The 12983-nt window shown below is 58.9% G+C and overlaps 1 protein-coding gene across 3 annotated transcripts in view; it reads left to right on the top strand.

Moving 5' to 3' along the window:
- Positions 1–12983, top strand: part of SULF2 (sulfatase 2) — a 116612-nt gene that overhangs the window by 87664 nt on the left and 15965 nt on the right. For all 3 annotated transcript variants that reach the window (XM_045053515.1, XM_023251149.2, XM_023251150.2), the window contains 5 exons: positions 1516–1685; positions 6432–6582; positions 7751–7926; positions 11484–11612; positions 12582–12638. In XM_045053515.1, coding sequence (XP_044909450.1) covers positions 1516–1685; positions 6432–6582; positions 7751–7926; positions 11484–11612; positions 12582–12638 — 683 coding nt within the window. The remainder of the gene's footprint in view (positions 1–1515; positions 1686–6431; positions 6583–7750; positions 7927–11483; positions 11613–12581; positions 12639–12983) is intronic.

The following is a 12983-nucleotide window of genomic DNA, read 5'->3' on the forward strand; positions in this document are numbered from 1 at the left end:
CAAAAATAAATGTTAAAAAAAAATTTTTTTTAAGTCTAATGTGTGTGGGGCACCTGGGTGGCTCAATTGGTTAAGCATCTGACTCTTGATCTCAGCACAGGTCATGATCTCACGGTTTTGTGAGTTCGAGCCCCGCATCGGGCTCCATGCTGACAGTGTGGAGCCTGCTTGGGATTCTCTTTCTCTCGCTGCCCCTCCCCTGAACTCTCTCTCTCTCTCCCTCTCTCTCTCTCTCTCTCTCCCTCTCTCTCCCTCTCTTTCCCTCTCTCTCTCTCTCTCCCTCTCTCTCTCTCTCTCTCCCTCTCTCTCTCTCTCTCTCCCTCTCTCTCTCTCTCTCTCTCTCTCTCTCTCCCTCTCTCTCTCTCTCCCTCTCCCTCTCCCTCCCTCCCTCCCTCTCTCTCAACAAATAAACTTTAAAAAATAAAACCAAAGAAAATTAAAAGTCCAGTGCCTGAAGAAAGCCACAGACCAATTAAACCAGCATCTCTGGGGCACCCGGGTGGCTCAGTCGGTTGAGCGTCTGACTTCAGCTCAGGTCGTGATCTCACGGTTTGTGGGTTTGAGCCCCACAACACGCTCTCTGCTTTCAGCACAGAGCCCGCTTCAGATCTGCTGTCTCCTTCTCTCTCTGCCCTTCCCCCACGCATGCTCTCTCTCCCTCTGTCAAAAATAAACAAACGTTAAAAATATATGTATTTAAAAAACCAGAGTCTCTGAGAGTGGGCCCAGCAAATCGCCCTCGAGGATCCCGGCAGACAACCGAGGGTGATAAAAATCTCCCCACATCCAGCTCCTCATCACTCAGGTCTCAGCTCCAGTGTCACCGCCTCCGAGAGGCCCTCCCTGACTGCCCCTGCCAAAGGACGTTCCCCACTCCGGCTCCTCGGTCACAGCTTATTTCCTTCGTCCGTCACACTGTGTCACTATCTTGCTTCCGTGTTTACGTGTTCAGCTGCCCCTGCCCCCAGCACAGCGCGCCAGGAACACAGGGATGTACCCACCCTGTGGGTCTTTTCGTGGTCTTTCTGGAGCCTGGAAAAGAGTTCAGGCTTAGGAACCAAGACTCAGGAGGCGTGGCTGCGACACTTCCCAGCCGTGTGACATCAGGCAATTCGTTTAACTTCCCTGTTCTGGAAAACAGGAATTATCGTCACACCTGCTTTCTACAGTTACACGGGGATTTCAACGAGCTAAGAGAAGTGAACGCAGAACCGTACCTCGCATACCATAAGCGCTCAAAAGTGCGAGCTGGTATTATTTCAGCATCTATTGTGAATGACTGACAGACTGCCATTTCTCCCCTATCCTCCCTGGCCCCCTCTCTCCTCATTTGTCTCCATCAGCACCATTCGACGTTCCGTGCTCATTTATCGTCTGTCTGCCCCTAGGATGGGCTCCAGGAACGCGGGGATTGTCTGTCTGGGTCCCCGCTGTGCCCCGAGCGCGTCCGCCGGGCACCTAACACCACGGGTGCTCAGCTCCTCACTGGCTCTCCTGTCTCTCCCTGCCCCCCAGGATTACCTGACAGACCTCATCACCAACGACAGCGTGAGCTTCTTCCGCACGTCCAAGAAGATGTACCCGCACAGGCCCGTCCTGATGGTCATCAGCCACGCGGCCCCCCACGGCCCCGAGGACTCCGCCCCCCAGTACTCAGGCCTCTTCCCCAACGCGTCCCAGCACATGTAAGCTTCGGCGTCCTGCCTGCCGAGCCGCCGGGTGACGTGAAGGTGGGAGGGTCGGGCTCTGGGACGGTGATGGCAGTGACAGAGCTCTGCCTTCGCTCTGATCCTCCTGGTTCAAAGAACCCGGGAACCCGCTGCTCTTCTGTGGGGAAACCGGGTGCAAAGCCAGCCAGCCTGGCTAACAGACCAAAGCAGGTAGCAGTGCTGTTCCCTCGGGGCCCTCATCCTCCCCCGAGGGGTCTGTGCATAGAACTGCATTGCAGTATAATAGGCTTCCTTCATAACCCTGTGTACTTTATGCTATACGGTTTTTTTTATATTTATTTGGGGCGAGGAGGGGGGGGCGAGCGTAAGCAGGGGAGGGGCAGAGATAGGGGGACAGAGGATCGGAAGCAGGCTCCAGGCTGTGAGCTGTCAGCACAGAGCCTGACGTGGGGCTCGAACCCGCAGACCGTGAGATCACTACCTGAACCGAAGTCAGACGCTTAACCGACTGAGCCACTCAGGCACCCCTACCCTGTGCATTTTAAATGTGTTTTTTGAGAAGGCATCCATAGCCTCGTCAGGCTGTGAGCGTATTCTCCAGACTTTACTGAGCTGTGGGCTGTGTGGCAGGCTCCGTGCTCAGTCCTTTAGGTGACACCAAATCCCTGAATGTTCACAACGACCCTTGAAATGCTAGCGATCTCTTGCTGCAGAAGAAATTACCCTGAAACTGAGCAGCTAAAGTCACAAACGTGCACGACCTCACAGCGTCCGTGAGTCGGGAATCTGGGAGCGGCCTCCTCCTCTGGAAGGTTCTAGTGCAGGGTTTCCTGAGGTTCTAATCAAGGTGTCTGCGGGGGCTGCAGCCGCCTGAGGCTAGCCTGGGGCTCACTCGCACGGCGGCCCCTCGACCAGGGTGGCTTGAGTGTCCTCATGACACAGCAACTCTAGCTGGCTTCCCCCAGAGCAAATGATCAGAGACAGAGGAGCGGACTGGGGGGCCTGGGGTAGACAGAGGCTGAGATGGAAGCCGGGGTCCTTTGGAACCTAATCTAAAAGGGACACACCATCGCTGTGTCGTATTCCATTGGTCACACCGGCTGCCTACCGCACCCGGCATTCCCATTTCACAGAGGGGGAAACTGAGGCACGGAGAGGCAAGGTGACTCGCAGCTGGTAAACGGCAGAGCCAGCTTGGAATCCCGCCCCCAGTCACACCTCCTCTCTCTCTGCCCTCCTGTCCAGTCCTCCTCCCTCCAGCTGCTTAGTAAATTGCTCTGGAAAGTTCTCTCCTTCTCTGCCTCAAACCACCTCCCGCTTAGCAGTGATACGCCGCAGCCCTGGCTGCGACATTGGGGCGACAAGGACAGGGCACTTTGGAATCGGCCTGAATATTCCGGGCGTTTAATTTTCATTACGATCAGGATGTGTTGCCCTTCGCATCTAATTACTTTCTGACAGCGCCCTGACGTGGCTCCGAGAGGATGAGGCGGTGTGTTAACCTCCTGATCCCCCTGGTCTTTGGGGAGGACGGTCGGACAGATGGCGAACCGCGTTCCAGGGGCTGCGGCGCCCAGCTCACCCCTCCGGCCGCAGCACCGCCTGTCTGCACACCTGACTTGCCTGCCCTCCCCCCCCACCTCCACCCCCTCCAGCGGCTCCCCTTTGGGGAGGGGGTGTGGCCGGCTCAGTCCCACCTTGGGGGGGGGGGCACACCCTGCTTCCACAGCTTCTCCTTTAAGAGAGGTTCTGGCTTCCCTCCCCGCCAGCAGCCCTGGACGAGCTGGTTTGACATTGCCTGCTCGCTTATTTCCCCTTTGAAATGGAAATTACAGAAATTGAACATGAGTAACGCCTGCTATTACTTACCCAGAACCACCCCCCTCGCCTTATGAGGGGTCTGTTTGGGAAGGCTCTCTTATCTCCGGGGTATAATCACTTCCTCACTAGAACCAAAACCCAGAAAGTTCTGCAGCTGGGGTATTTAATTATGACAGTCTCGGGGAGTTGGTGGGGGGAGGGGACAGGGCCCTGCTGGTGGGTCAGAGCTGCAGATCTTCCTGTCGGGAGGCTCCTGTCAGACTGTCACCCACTCGAGTTTGGCGTCGTGTTCTTGCAGTGGTCCCCGTGGGCTCCCGCAAGTGCTGCCTGACGCGGCGCGGCCCCCTCCACCTGCCCAGGGCCGCGTCCTGCGCCCCTGCTGCACACACCTGTGCAAACACACAGAGACGCAAACAGACACACGCAGCAGGCACGAACGCATACGCACACACGTACACAGACAAGAAGATACAAATAGGTGCACAGATACATGAAGATACAAATAGATACGTATGCAGATACACACGCATATACACACACACACACACACACAAAGGTACATGAATGCGTGTGCAAAGGCGGGCACCTATAGACACAGATACCCACACACACACAGATACAAAGATACAGATACGCAAACATGCGCAGAAGCACACAGACACAGATTTACAAACAGATACAGATTCACAAATGCATAAACACAGACACAGATATGTACACACAGATTACACGGACACGTATACACAGGCATATAAGCCCAGATCTACACCCAGATGCGTGCACACAAACGTGAAGACACACAGATGCACAAACACACACACACGCAAAGACACCCCAACCCCCACCAGCCCCCAGAGCTTCCTTTGAGGTGTGGCATCTGATGGTGGGTTCCCAGGCCTTTTATAACCCGTGGGAGCCAGGCTCTTATGGACAGGGCTCGAAGTCTTGAGCTGAGGCTTTCCCCTCTTTGTTCGGCCAACGTCTGGGCCCTTCAGAAAGTGTGGCTCTCTCCCCGGAGGAGCCTGGCCTTATGCAGGGGACCCGCAAATGGGCATTGGCCGACAGGGGCCCCAGGCCCTGCCGCCTCCTGGCTCTGACATCCTCCTCCAAAAGAGGTCTCCAGAGAGAGGCCTTCAGAAGTCATCCCCCCCACCCAGACTCCTGACAGACCCACTCCTCCCTGTCCTCCTGTTCTCGAGGGCAGACACCCAGCCTAATAGAACCTAATAGATTCAGGGATGATTGCTCAAAATTGCGTCCTGGAATCTGGCCCCTTGGGCCTTCCGGAACAGTTTTCCCACACGGCCAAACGGCTCTGAGGCTGTGTCTGCGCAGCCCTGGCCCCCAGCAGCCCCCTTCGTTCTGCGTGGGGGATGGGCGGGGCGGGGGGCTTGTTCCTGGGAATGTTCTACATGCGGGTCAGGCCCTAAGCCGGCCCACAGGACGGTGAGGCCTTGCTCTTAATCAAAGGAGGCTGGGGGGCTGGGCTGGATTTAGCGGCGGGAGACCAGCCAGGGACTCAAAGCAAAGTCCAGAAGGAATCTCAAGACTTATGACTCACCCCCCGCCCCCCGCTCTACATAGCAACGGTCTCCATAACTCCTCTCCCCGAACGATATCTGATATTCGAGACGCTGGGAAGGTCCTGGTGGGGCAGGTGAGACGTTAGCGAGCTTTCTGCCGTCTCCGCAAACACAGCCTCTTCCCTGCGCGCAGCCCCTTGGCCCCTTAATGGCCGGTTTGAAAAGCCTTTTGTCTTCAGGCAGTGGAAACTCCAACTTTATTTTCAGCTTTGACTGGGGAGGGCGAGACCAGACCGGAGGGGACTTTTCTGCTACGTCCTCCAGCAGGAGTGTCTTGGCAAAAGTCATGCCCGAGCACTCGTGGATAGGAGGGTCTCTGGACGGGCCCACGTGTCACTGTGGCAGGAAGTGACCATATCCAGTCCTGGAGTTCAGGCCCCGTTTCTTCTGCCTTTGGCAAGTTAGGCCCTCGCTGGGCCTCAGTCTCCTCATTTCTCACGAGGACAGTAAGCACAGCACGCGCCCCTAGGACCCTGAGTGTTAGACGGCAGGAGGCGGTGAACCCTTCGAGCCGGACCCAGCGCATGGCAAGCGTAAGTGCCCCGTAGAAGCCAGAGAGTATGGTTCCTTGTCCGGTTATCGTTAGTCCCAGCGGACCCCACAGCAGAAATCACCGAGTCCCCTGGCTCCACCGCCTGCTCAGGGAGGCTGTGGGCAGGCCCCCGAACTCCTCTGACCCTCTGTGTCCTCTTCAGTAAATGAGAGAACAGAGCGAACGGGAAGAATAATTGTGACACATGTACGTCCAGGGGCCCCGTACACGCATGACTATTCTCGACCTAACGTTGTAGCCAACTTCCTTGTTCTTTTCTTTTTTTTTTTTTTTTTAACCCCAATCTATTGCAAGAGGAAATTCCCCTAGTGGTGCCTTAATCGCCATAGCTCGGCAGTTGCCCGGGGTAACTGAAAAATCAAGGCAAGGCTGAGAAATTTGAGTGGGGGGCCTGGACTGCCGGAGGCTCTGGGCCTGAGCTTCTCCCCTGCTGAAAAAAAAGAGCCGTGTGGATTCTGGGGAGCTGTGCGAGGACTCGCGCTCGCCTGTGACTTTGGCCCTGATGCAGCGGGAGGGCTGGCAGGGCCCGACCGGGAGACGCTGCCGTTCTCACCGTGTGGCCCTGGGTCACTTAACACTGGGTGACCCCCCCCGGCCCGCCCACGGGCACAGCACCCGCTGGAGAAACACCGGCGGAGGTTTAGCGGAGCCCGTGACGCGTCACGGCTTCCCCGGACGGGCGCACGCGTGGCACAGGAGACTGCTCACCCGGGGCAGGGGGTCTGGGGGCCCCGGGGGTTGCGGGGGTGCCCCACGCCCGCCTGACCTGGCTGTACGTTTGACCCCCCTCCCCCCCCCCCCCAGCACACCGAGCTACAACTACGCGCCCAACCCAGACAAGCACTGGATCATGCGCTACACGGGGCCCATGAAGCCCATCCACATGGAGTTCACCAACATGCTGCAGCGAAAGCGCCTACAGACCCTCATGTCCGTGGACGACTCCATGGAGACGGTAGGCCCCGCCCCCTCCGAGCCCGCGGCCACCGTGCAGGCCCCGGAGCCTCCCCGTCCTCGCCCGGCTCCCGGCCCGGCTGGACAGGAGCGGAAACGGGGGACGGGAGGAGCGGGCAGCGCCGCAGGCCCGGGGAGATGGCCTGAGCCGCCCCGACGCACGCCCCTGCCTCCGCCAAACTCTGTTCTGTTTGCTACGGTAGCCACGTGACACGGCAGCTCACGTTCTTGAGCACCTTAGTTGAGATACAACGCACGTCCCCTACAATTCACTCCAAGTATACAGCTCGGCCGTCCTGATACGTTGGCGGAGCCGTGTGCCCGCCACGGTCAATTCCAGAAGGTTGCCGTTACCCCGGCGAGAAGCCCCGCGGCCCTTCGCCGTCATCCCCCGGGACCCCCTCACCCTTGGTGCGTAGGCCACCGCTAACTTACGGTGGATTTGCGTCTTCCGCATGTTTCCCGTGAGTCGAATCCCACGCTGCGTGGTCGCCGGTGGCTGGCTTGTTCCACTCGGCATCACGTCTTCGAGGTGGATCCGTGCGTGTGGCAGCCCGACTCCGCACTTCCTTTCTTTTCACGGCTGAGTAATATTCCGCTGCATAGAGATGTTTTTTTTTTAATTTGTCCGTGGCTATTTAAATGTAATCGAACTCAGGACGGTTTAAAGTCCAGCTCCCTAGTCGCACCGGCCGCGGGGCAGGGGCTCAGTAGACACGCGTGACTGGTGGCCGCCACGTTGGACAGCACAGGTCCCGACGCTGCGGAAGGTTCCGTGGGACAGGCCTGCCGAGCATCACCGGCACCTGCCCCAGGCCACGGCCCGGCGTCACTCGTTCGTTCGTTCGTTCGTTCAGCAGCATTGGCCAAATGGTCCCTGTCCTGATGGAGCTCATGTTCTAATTCGGAGGACAGACGAGCCACAACCATGCAGACAAGATGGGAGAAGCACTGTGAAGAAGGGGGGGGGGGGGGGCAGCAAGTGACAGGAGGTGGGGAGGCTGCGGTTATGAACGTGTCCTTCCCGGGGACCCCCGCTGAGCAGCGAGGCGCAGGGAGGGCCTGAAACGGGAGGGACAGGCACCTCTCCGCCCCCCCCCGAGAGGGCCCGGGCGGCAGGGCGTCCGCACCCCTTCCCTGCGCCCCTCACCGGCCCGCCCGCGTTTCAGATTTACAACATGCTGGTCGAGACGGGCGAGCTGGACAACACGTACATCATGTATACCGCAGACCACGGCTACCACATCGGCCAGTTCGGCCTGGTGAAGGGCAAGTCCATGCCGTACGAGTTTGACATCAGGGTCCCGTTCTACGTGAGGGGCCCCAACGTGGAGGCCGGCTCGCTGTGAGTGCATCACGCCCCAGGGCCCCCCTCCTCCAGGGAGACCTCCGGGGCCTCCATCGCCCCCCCTCCGCCCCCCCACCGGGTGGGCAAGCAGCAGGTGGCCCGACCGCTTAGCCCCAAGCCACTCCCTCGGGCGGCACTTTATTTGGGCAGGCCAGCCTCTCAGTGCCAAGCGAAACGGTGATTATGTCACCCGGGGTGGGTTCCGACACATTTTATACCCCTCTGCTGGGGAAGGAGAGACCGGGGGCCGTTAGCACCTGTGAAAACAGATGGTCTGTGGCAGGCAGAGCGCCAGGGAATCGGGGCCGGGCTGCGTGTGCTGCGCCAGCGTGCAGGAAGGCCACCTTGACTTCTGTGGGGCCTGGTGACCCTTGGGGTGGCTCTCAGGGAGGGACCCTGCCGCCCCAGTCGGGGGGTGTTGGCCACAGCACAGAGGGAACCATCCTTCCTCCTGTGGGCCCTCAGCCGGCGCTCTCCTTGGGCTGACCTTGGAGGTGACACATTCTGGCAGGAAACTGCCGCATCTGGGGCAGGGAGCTCTAGAAAGGCAGGTAACCGCAGCAGCAGCTGTTGGAGACCAGCTCAGATGGTTTTTTTGAAATGCGGATAAATTGCCCTTCAGGCGCTTATCTGGCCTGACTTCCGTCCCTTGGGAGGAAAGCTTGGTGACAGCTCTAGAAGGTGGGTGTGTGGGTTCAAGGCGAGGCTCCTGGCTCTTTGCCGGCCTGCCTCAACACATTCCTCTCCGCCTTGGGCTCCCAGGGTCCCCACCTGGAAGGAGAGTTAGGATAACAGGTGTGCTGTCCAGTCCTTATTCTGCAGCCCGGGTCTGAGCCGTGTAATTCACGGAAGCGTCCCAACAGCCCCGTGGGGTGGCTGTTACTGTCACCCTGTCTACTGAGGCACAGGGAGGTGAGGTTGCCCGAGGTCACGTGACACATCAGAGAAGGAGCTGGGATTTCAAGCCCCGCAGCCTCTCTGTTCCTGCGTCCCTGAAACCTTGAACCACCCCTGTAAGTAGAAAGAATTTGACCCACTAAAGACTCTACAGGCATTGACATTACGGGTTTGGTCAGCTTCAGAGTCTCCGATCTGGTTGATAGGACCCAAAACCATACCCCATGTGGACGAGAGAAAGTGCTAATGTCAGGCTTGGGGCCAGAGGCTGGGACACCTTTGGCTGTACACAGAAACCAGATAAGACCAAAAGGTAATAATAAGATAAAGGAAATACAGGAACTGGGGGTGCCTGGGTGGCTCAGTTGAGCATCCAACTCTTGATTGTGGCTCAGGTCATGACCTCACAGTTCGTGGGTTTGAGCCCTGTGTCGGGCTCTGTGCTGACAGCGCGGAACCTGCTTGGGATTCTCTCTCTCTCTCTCTCTCTCTCTCTCTGCCCCTTCCCCACTCATATTCTCTCTCTCTCTCTCTCTCTCTCTCTCTCTCTCTCTCTCTCTCTCTCTCAAATACATAAATAAATAAACTTAAAAAAAGAATGCAGGAACTAAAGTAACTGGAAAGTCCAAGGCTCTATTGGCTTCAGGCACGGCTGGATCCAGCAGTCACACAATAATGTCAATAATGTTCATTTTCCATCCCTCAGCCAGCTTCCTTTGAATTGACTCCATTCTCAGGCAGGCTTTTCCCTCATGGTGGCAGACTCACCATGACTTTCAGCCATCCAGTGTAGGAAACCCAACAGTGATTTGAGCAGAAGCCTTGAGGTGACTCTCACCAGCCTGACATGGGTCACGTGTCCATCCCTGAACCAATCACCGTAGCCAGGGTGATAGAAAACCTCGAGTGACCAGGCCAAAGACATCAGGTAGTGGAATCTGAATGGGGCGGGGCACTGTTACCACCAAGAGGGACACAGGAAAAGCGGTCGTCCCCGTCCCACCCCAGTCCTGGGGAGCAAGACTGCTGGACACGCCTCAGGCCAACTCAGCTGCTCGTCGCCAACATTCGACGTGGCGCCTGCTTGCCCAGCATCTTCCCCAGCTCCCCCTGCCTACAGGTTACGTCGTCAGGCTTTACTCTGGCCTCCCAGCCCTCCCACCAGGCAGCCGCACCCCGCACCTGGCTACCTGTCCGGGGTTCACAAGGTGCTGCGCTCTGGAGGAAGGGGTCAAAGGCAACTGAAACCCTAGGACCCCGACCCTGCCCCTCAGCCCCAGGGGATGGGGTCGGGACCCCCGGCCGCCTTGATGGAAAGTGCTCCCACATGGTCGTCATTCATGCGACAGGGGCCAACCCCTGTGTTGGGCACATCCCTAAAATCACTTACCACCACGCTGGGCACACCACCAGGTAGAAACAGGAGACGGGAGAGGTGACAGATGTCTGGCAGAGATACATAACAAAAGTCACTAAGCGAACACTTACTGAGCACCTACTGTGTATTGTAAGTGCAGAAGTGCTAGGGATACAGAAGGGAGCAAGACGGATAAAGGGTCTGTCTTCCAGTTAGGTTCTAATTGGGGACTAGACAGTCAGCCAGATGAATGACTAAAATATATAGGCCTCAGGGAAAGGACAGGAGCGCCGGGAGGGGTCCTCGGGAAGGACCTGGTATTAATCTACGACGCAATAACAAGTCGTTACAAACTCGGCGAGTGAAAAGAACGCACGCGTCCCGTCTCGCCGTGTCTGCGGGTCACAAGTCTGGGCCCGGCCTGGTCGTCCGCTGAGGCTGAAAGCAAGACAGGGCTGGAAGTCTGACTAGGGAAGGACCGGCTTCCCCACTTGACGAGGTTGTTCAGGTGCAAGCCGTGGACCTGACGTCACACAGCCCGCCTCCCAGAATGTTTGCCAGGCGTCCTCGCTGGGGGTGGGTGACCTTCAGAGACGGCCAGGGGAGACAAGTAGACAGCGGAGGGACAGCCGGCAGGATGAAGCCGTATGTCGGGTAACATAGCCACGCTGGGACGCGTCATCGCCCTTGCCATTGGTTTGGCCCACCCTTGAGGGGAGGGGATCGCGCAGAGGTGTGACCACCGGAGGGCAGGGATCACGGGGTCTGGCCCGGGCTGCCTTGGTAATTGCTGAACAAAGAACTCAGGGGTTGGGGGCAAGTGCTACCCTGGCATCTGGAGGAAGAACATTCCAGCAGAGGGAACAGCAAGAGCAAAGGTCCTGAGGCCAGACACCTGCCTGGCCAAGAATAGCAAAGGGCCAGTGTTTGCCTCAGAGGAGGTTCGGAGACAGGTCTGGGGGCAGGACCAGGGTCTAGAGCGGCTCCTAAAGGCGGGTGTCCTTTGTTCAGGCGGTGGGAGGCAGGGAGGGCACTGCCAGCCGAAGTAGCCAAGTGGAGGCCCGTTAATCCGGGTACCCGGCGGCAAGTGTGGAGTGCGCAGAAGGTGGGGCTCGGCTGAATTGGGGCCGCAGAAGGGGGCCCGGAGGGCTGGGGTGCGGGCGAGTGAGGAGATCACCGCTTCCCCACCCTCGGGGCGTGAGCCACGGGCGACCTCCGTCCCTCCAGCCGCCCTTCCCCCAAGCGAGGCTGGGGCACCACTGCCCGGGTGGCCGAGTCCTGTTCTCCCCGCCTCCCTCAGGAACCCCCACATCGTCCTCAACATCGACCTGGCCCCCACCATCCTGGACATTGCAGGTCTGGACATCCCCTCGGATATGGATGGGAAGTCCATCCTCAAGCTGCTGGACACGGAGCGGCCGGTGAATCGGTGAGGAGGGGGACTTGCCCTTTTGATCGTCACAAGAACCCAGTGAGGCAGGCGTTACTAACATCCCGTTCTGCCGGGTTGGAAACCGGACCCCAGAGAGAGCAAGCGACTGGCTAGAGGTCTCTCTGCAAGTCTGGGCGTCCAGGTCTCCCGGTCAGAGGCTCTGACGCCTCCTCCCCGAGCTCGAAGGTTTCAGTGCCCGGTGGGAGGATGGGAACACGTCCCCAGGTGTCCCGGAGGCAGAACGGGGAACGGTGACGTGAACAAGAACAAAAACCAGTCCGGTGGGAAGGTGAGCGGGGTCTGGTGGGGACGGGAAAGGAGGACGCGGCCACCGGCGTGGTCACGGCGACATCTGGTGGCCGGCACCGTGACTGCCCTCGGGGCTGACGGCCCCAGAGTGCTGACGGCGGCGGAACCCCCCTGCTTGCGCCCGAAGGCAGCTCAGCAGCTCCAGCCGTGCGGGGTGCCGTCCCCTGCTCTCTCGGGGGACCACCTCCACTGAGCCTCCTCCCTTTGTGAGGTGTTCTGAGCTGTACGGGTGTAAAATGGGCACATTTGGGGCATCAGTTGGGGCACTGGCTTGGGAGCCGGGACCCCTGGGAGTCGGGGGCAGGATGGAACCTTCTTCCGGCAACCCGAGCCTCTCCCTGGGACGTGGCAATAGAGTGAGATTGCATGAAACCCACACTCAAATTCACCGCCCAACTATCAAAGAAGAAATCCCCCCCAAGACCTAACAAGCTTAGCCACCCCCCCACCGGCCACTTCTGCCCCGGGGGGGCCCTCAGACCCATATCTCCGCTCCGGGGGAGATGTAGCTCAGCTCAGTGTGGGGTGTGAGCACCCAGGCCCCTCCTGTGCCCAGCTGGGCCCACGCACCCCAACTATCCCTGCTTCTCGGAGATGGGGGGACGTGGGAGGCCCCCACGTCGATGGGAAGGTGAAAGTGGGCTTTTTTGCCTCCAGGTTTCACTTGAAGAAGAAGGTGAGGGTCTGGCGGGACTCCTTCCTGGTGGAGAGAGGGTAAGTGCCAGGTCCCGGAGGCTCCCCCGCCCCCCACCCAGGGCATTTGAGGGCCCCCCACCTGCCCGTCCCGGGAAGCTCCTGGCAGCGTCCCTGCCCCCTGTACCCGTGGCATCGAAGATCTCACTGCCGGGGCAGGAGAGAGACCACAGCTCTTACCATCCCTGCTCAGATACGTGTCCACGGCCCCTAGACACGGAGGAAGCCCATTCGCTGTCCCCGGGCCTCGTACGGAATTTGAGTCTGGAGGCCACATGGACCCTTCAGACCTGTGCTCCTGCCCGTGCGATGCTCCAAACGTTTTCTCACGTGTTGCCGACTCTCCTGCAACTTGGGAGGCTTCTT

The sequence above is a fragment of the Felis catus genome, chromosome A3, assembly GCF_018350175.1.
Source record: "Felis catus isolate Fca126 chromosome A3, F.catus_Fca126_mat1.0, whole genome shotgun sequence".
Lineage (NCBI taxonomy): Eukaryota > Metazoa > Chordata > Mammalia > Carnivora > Felidae > Felis > Felis catus.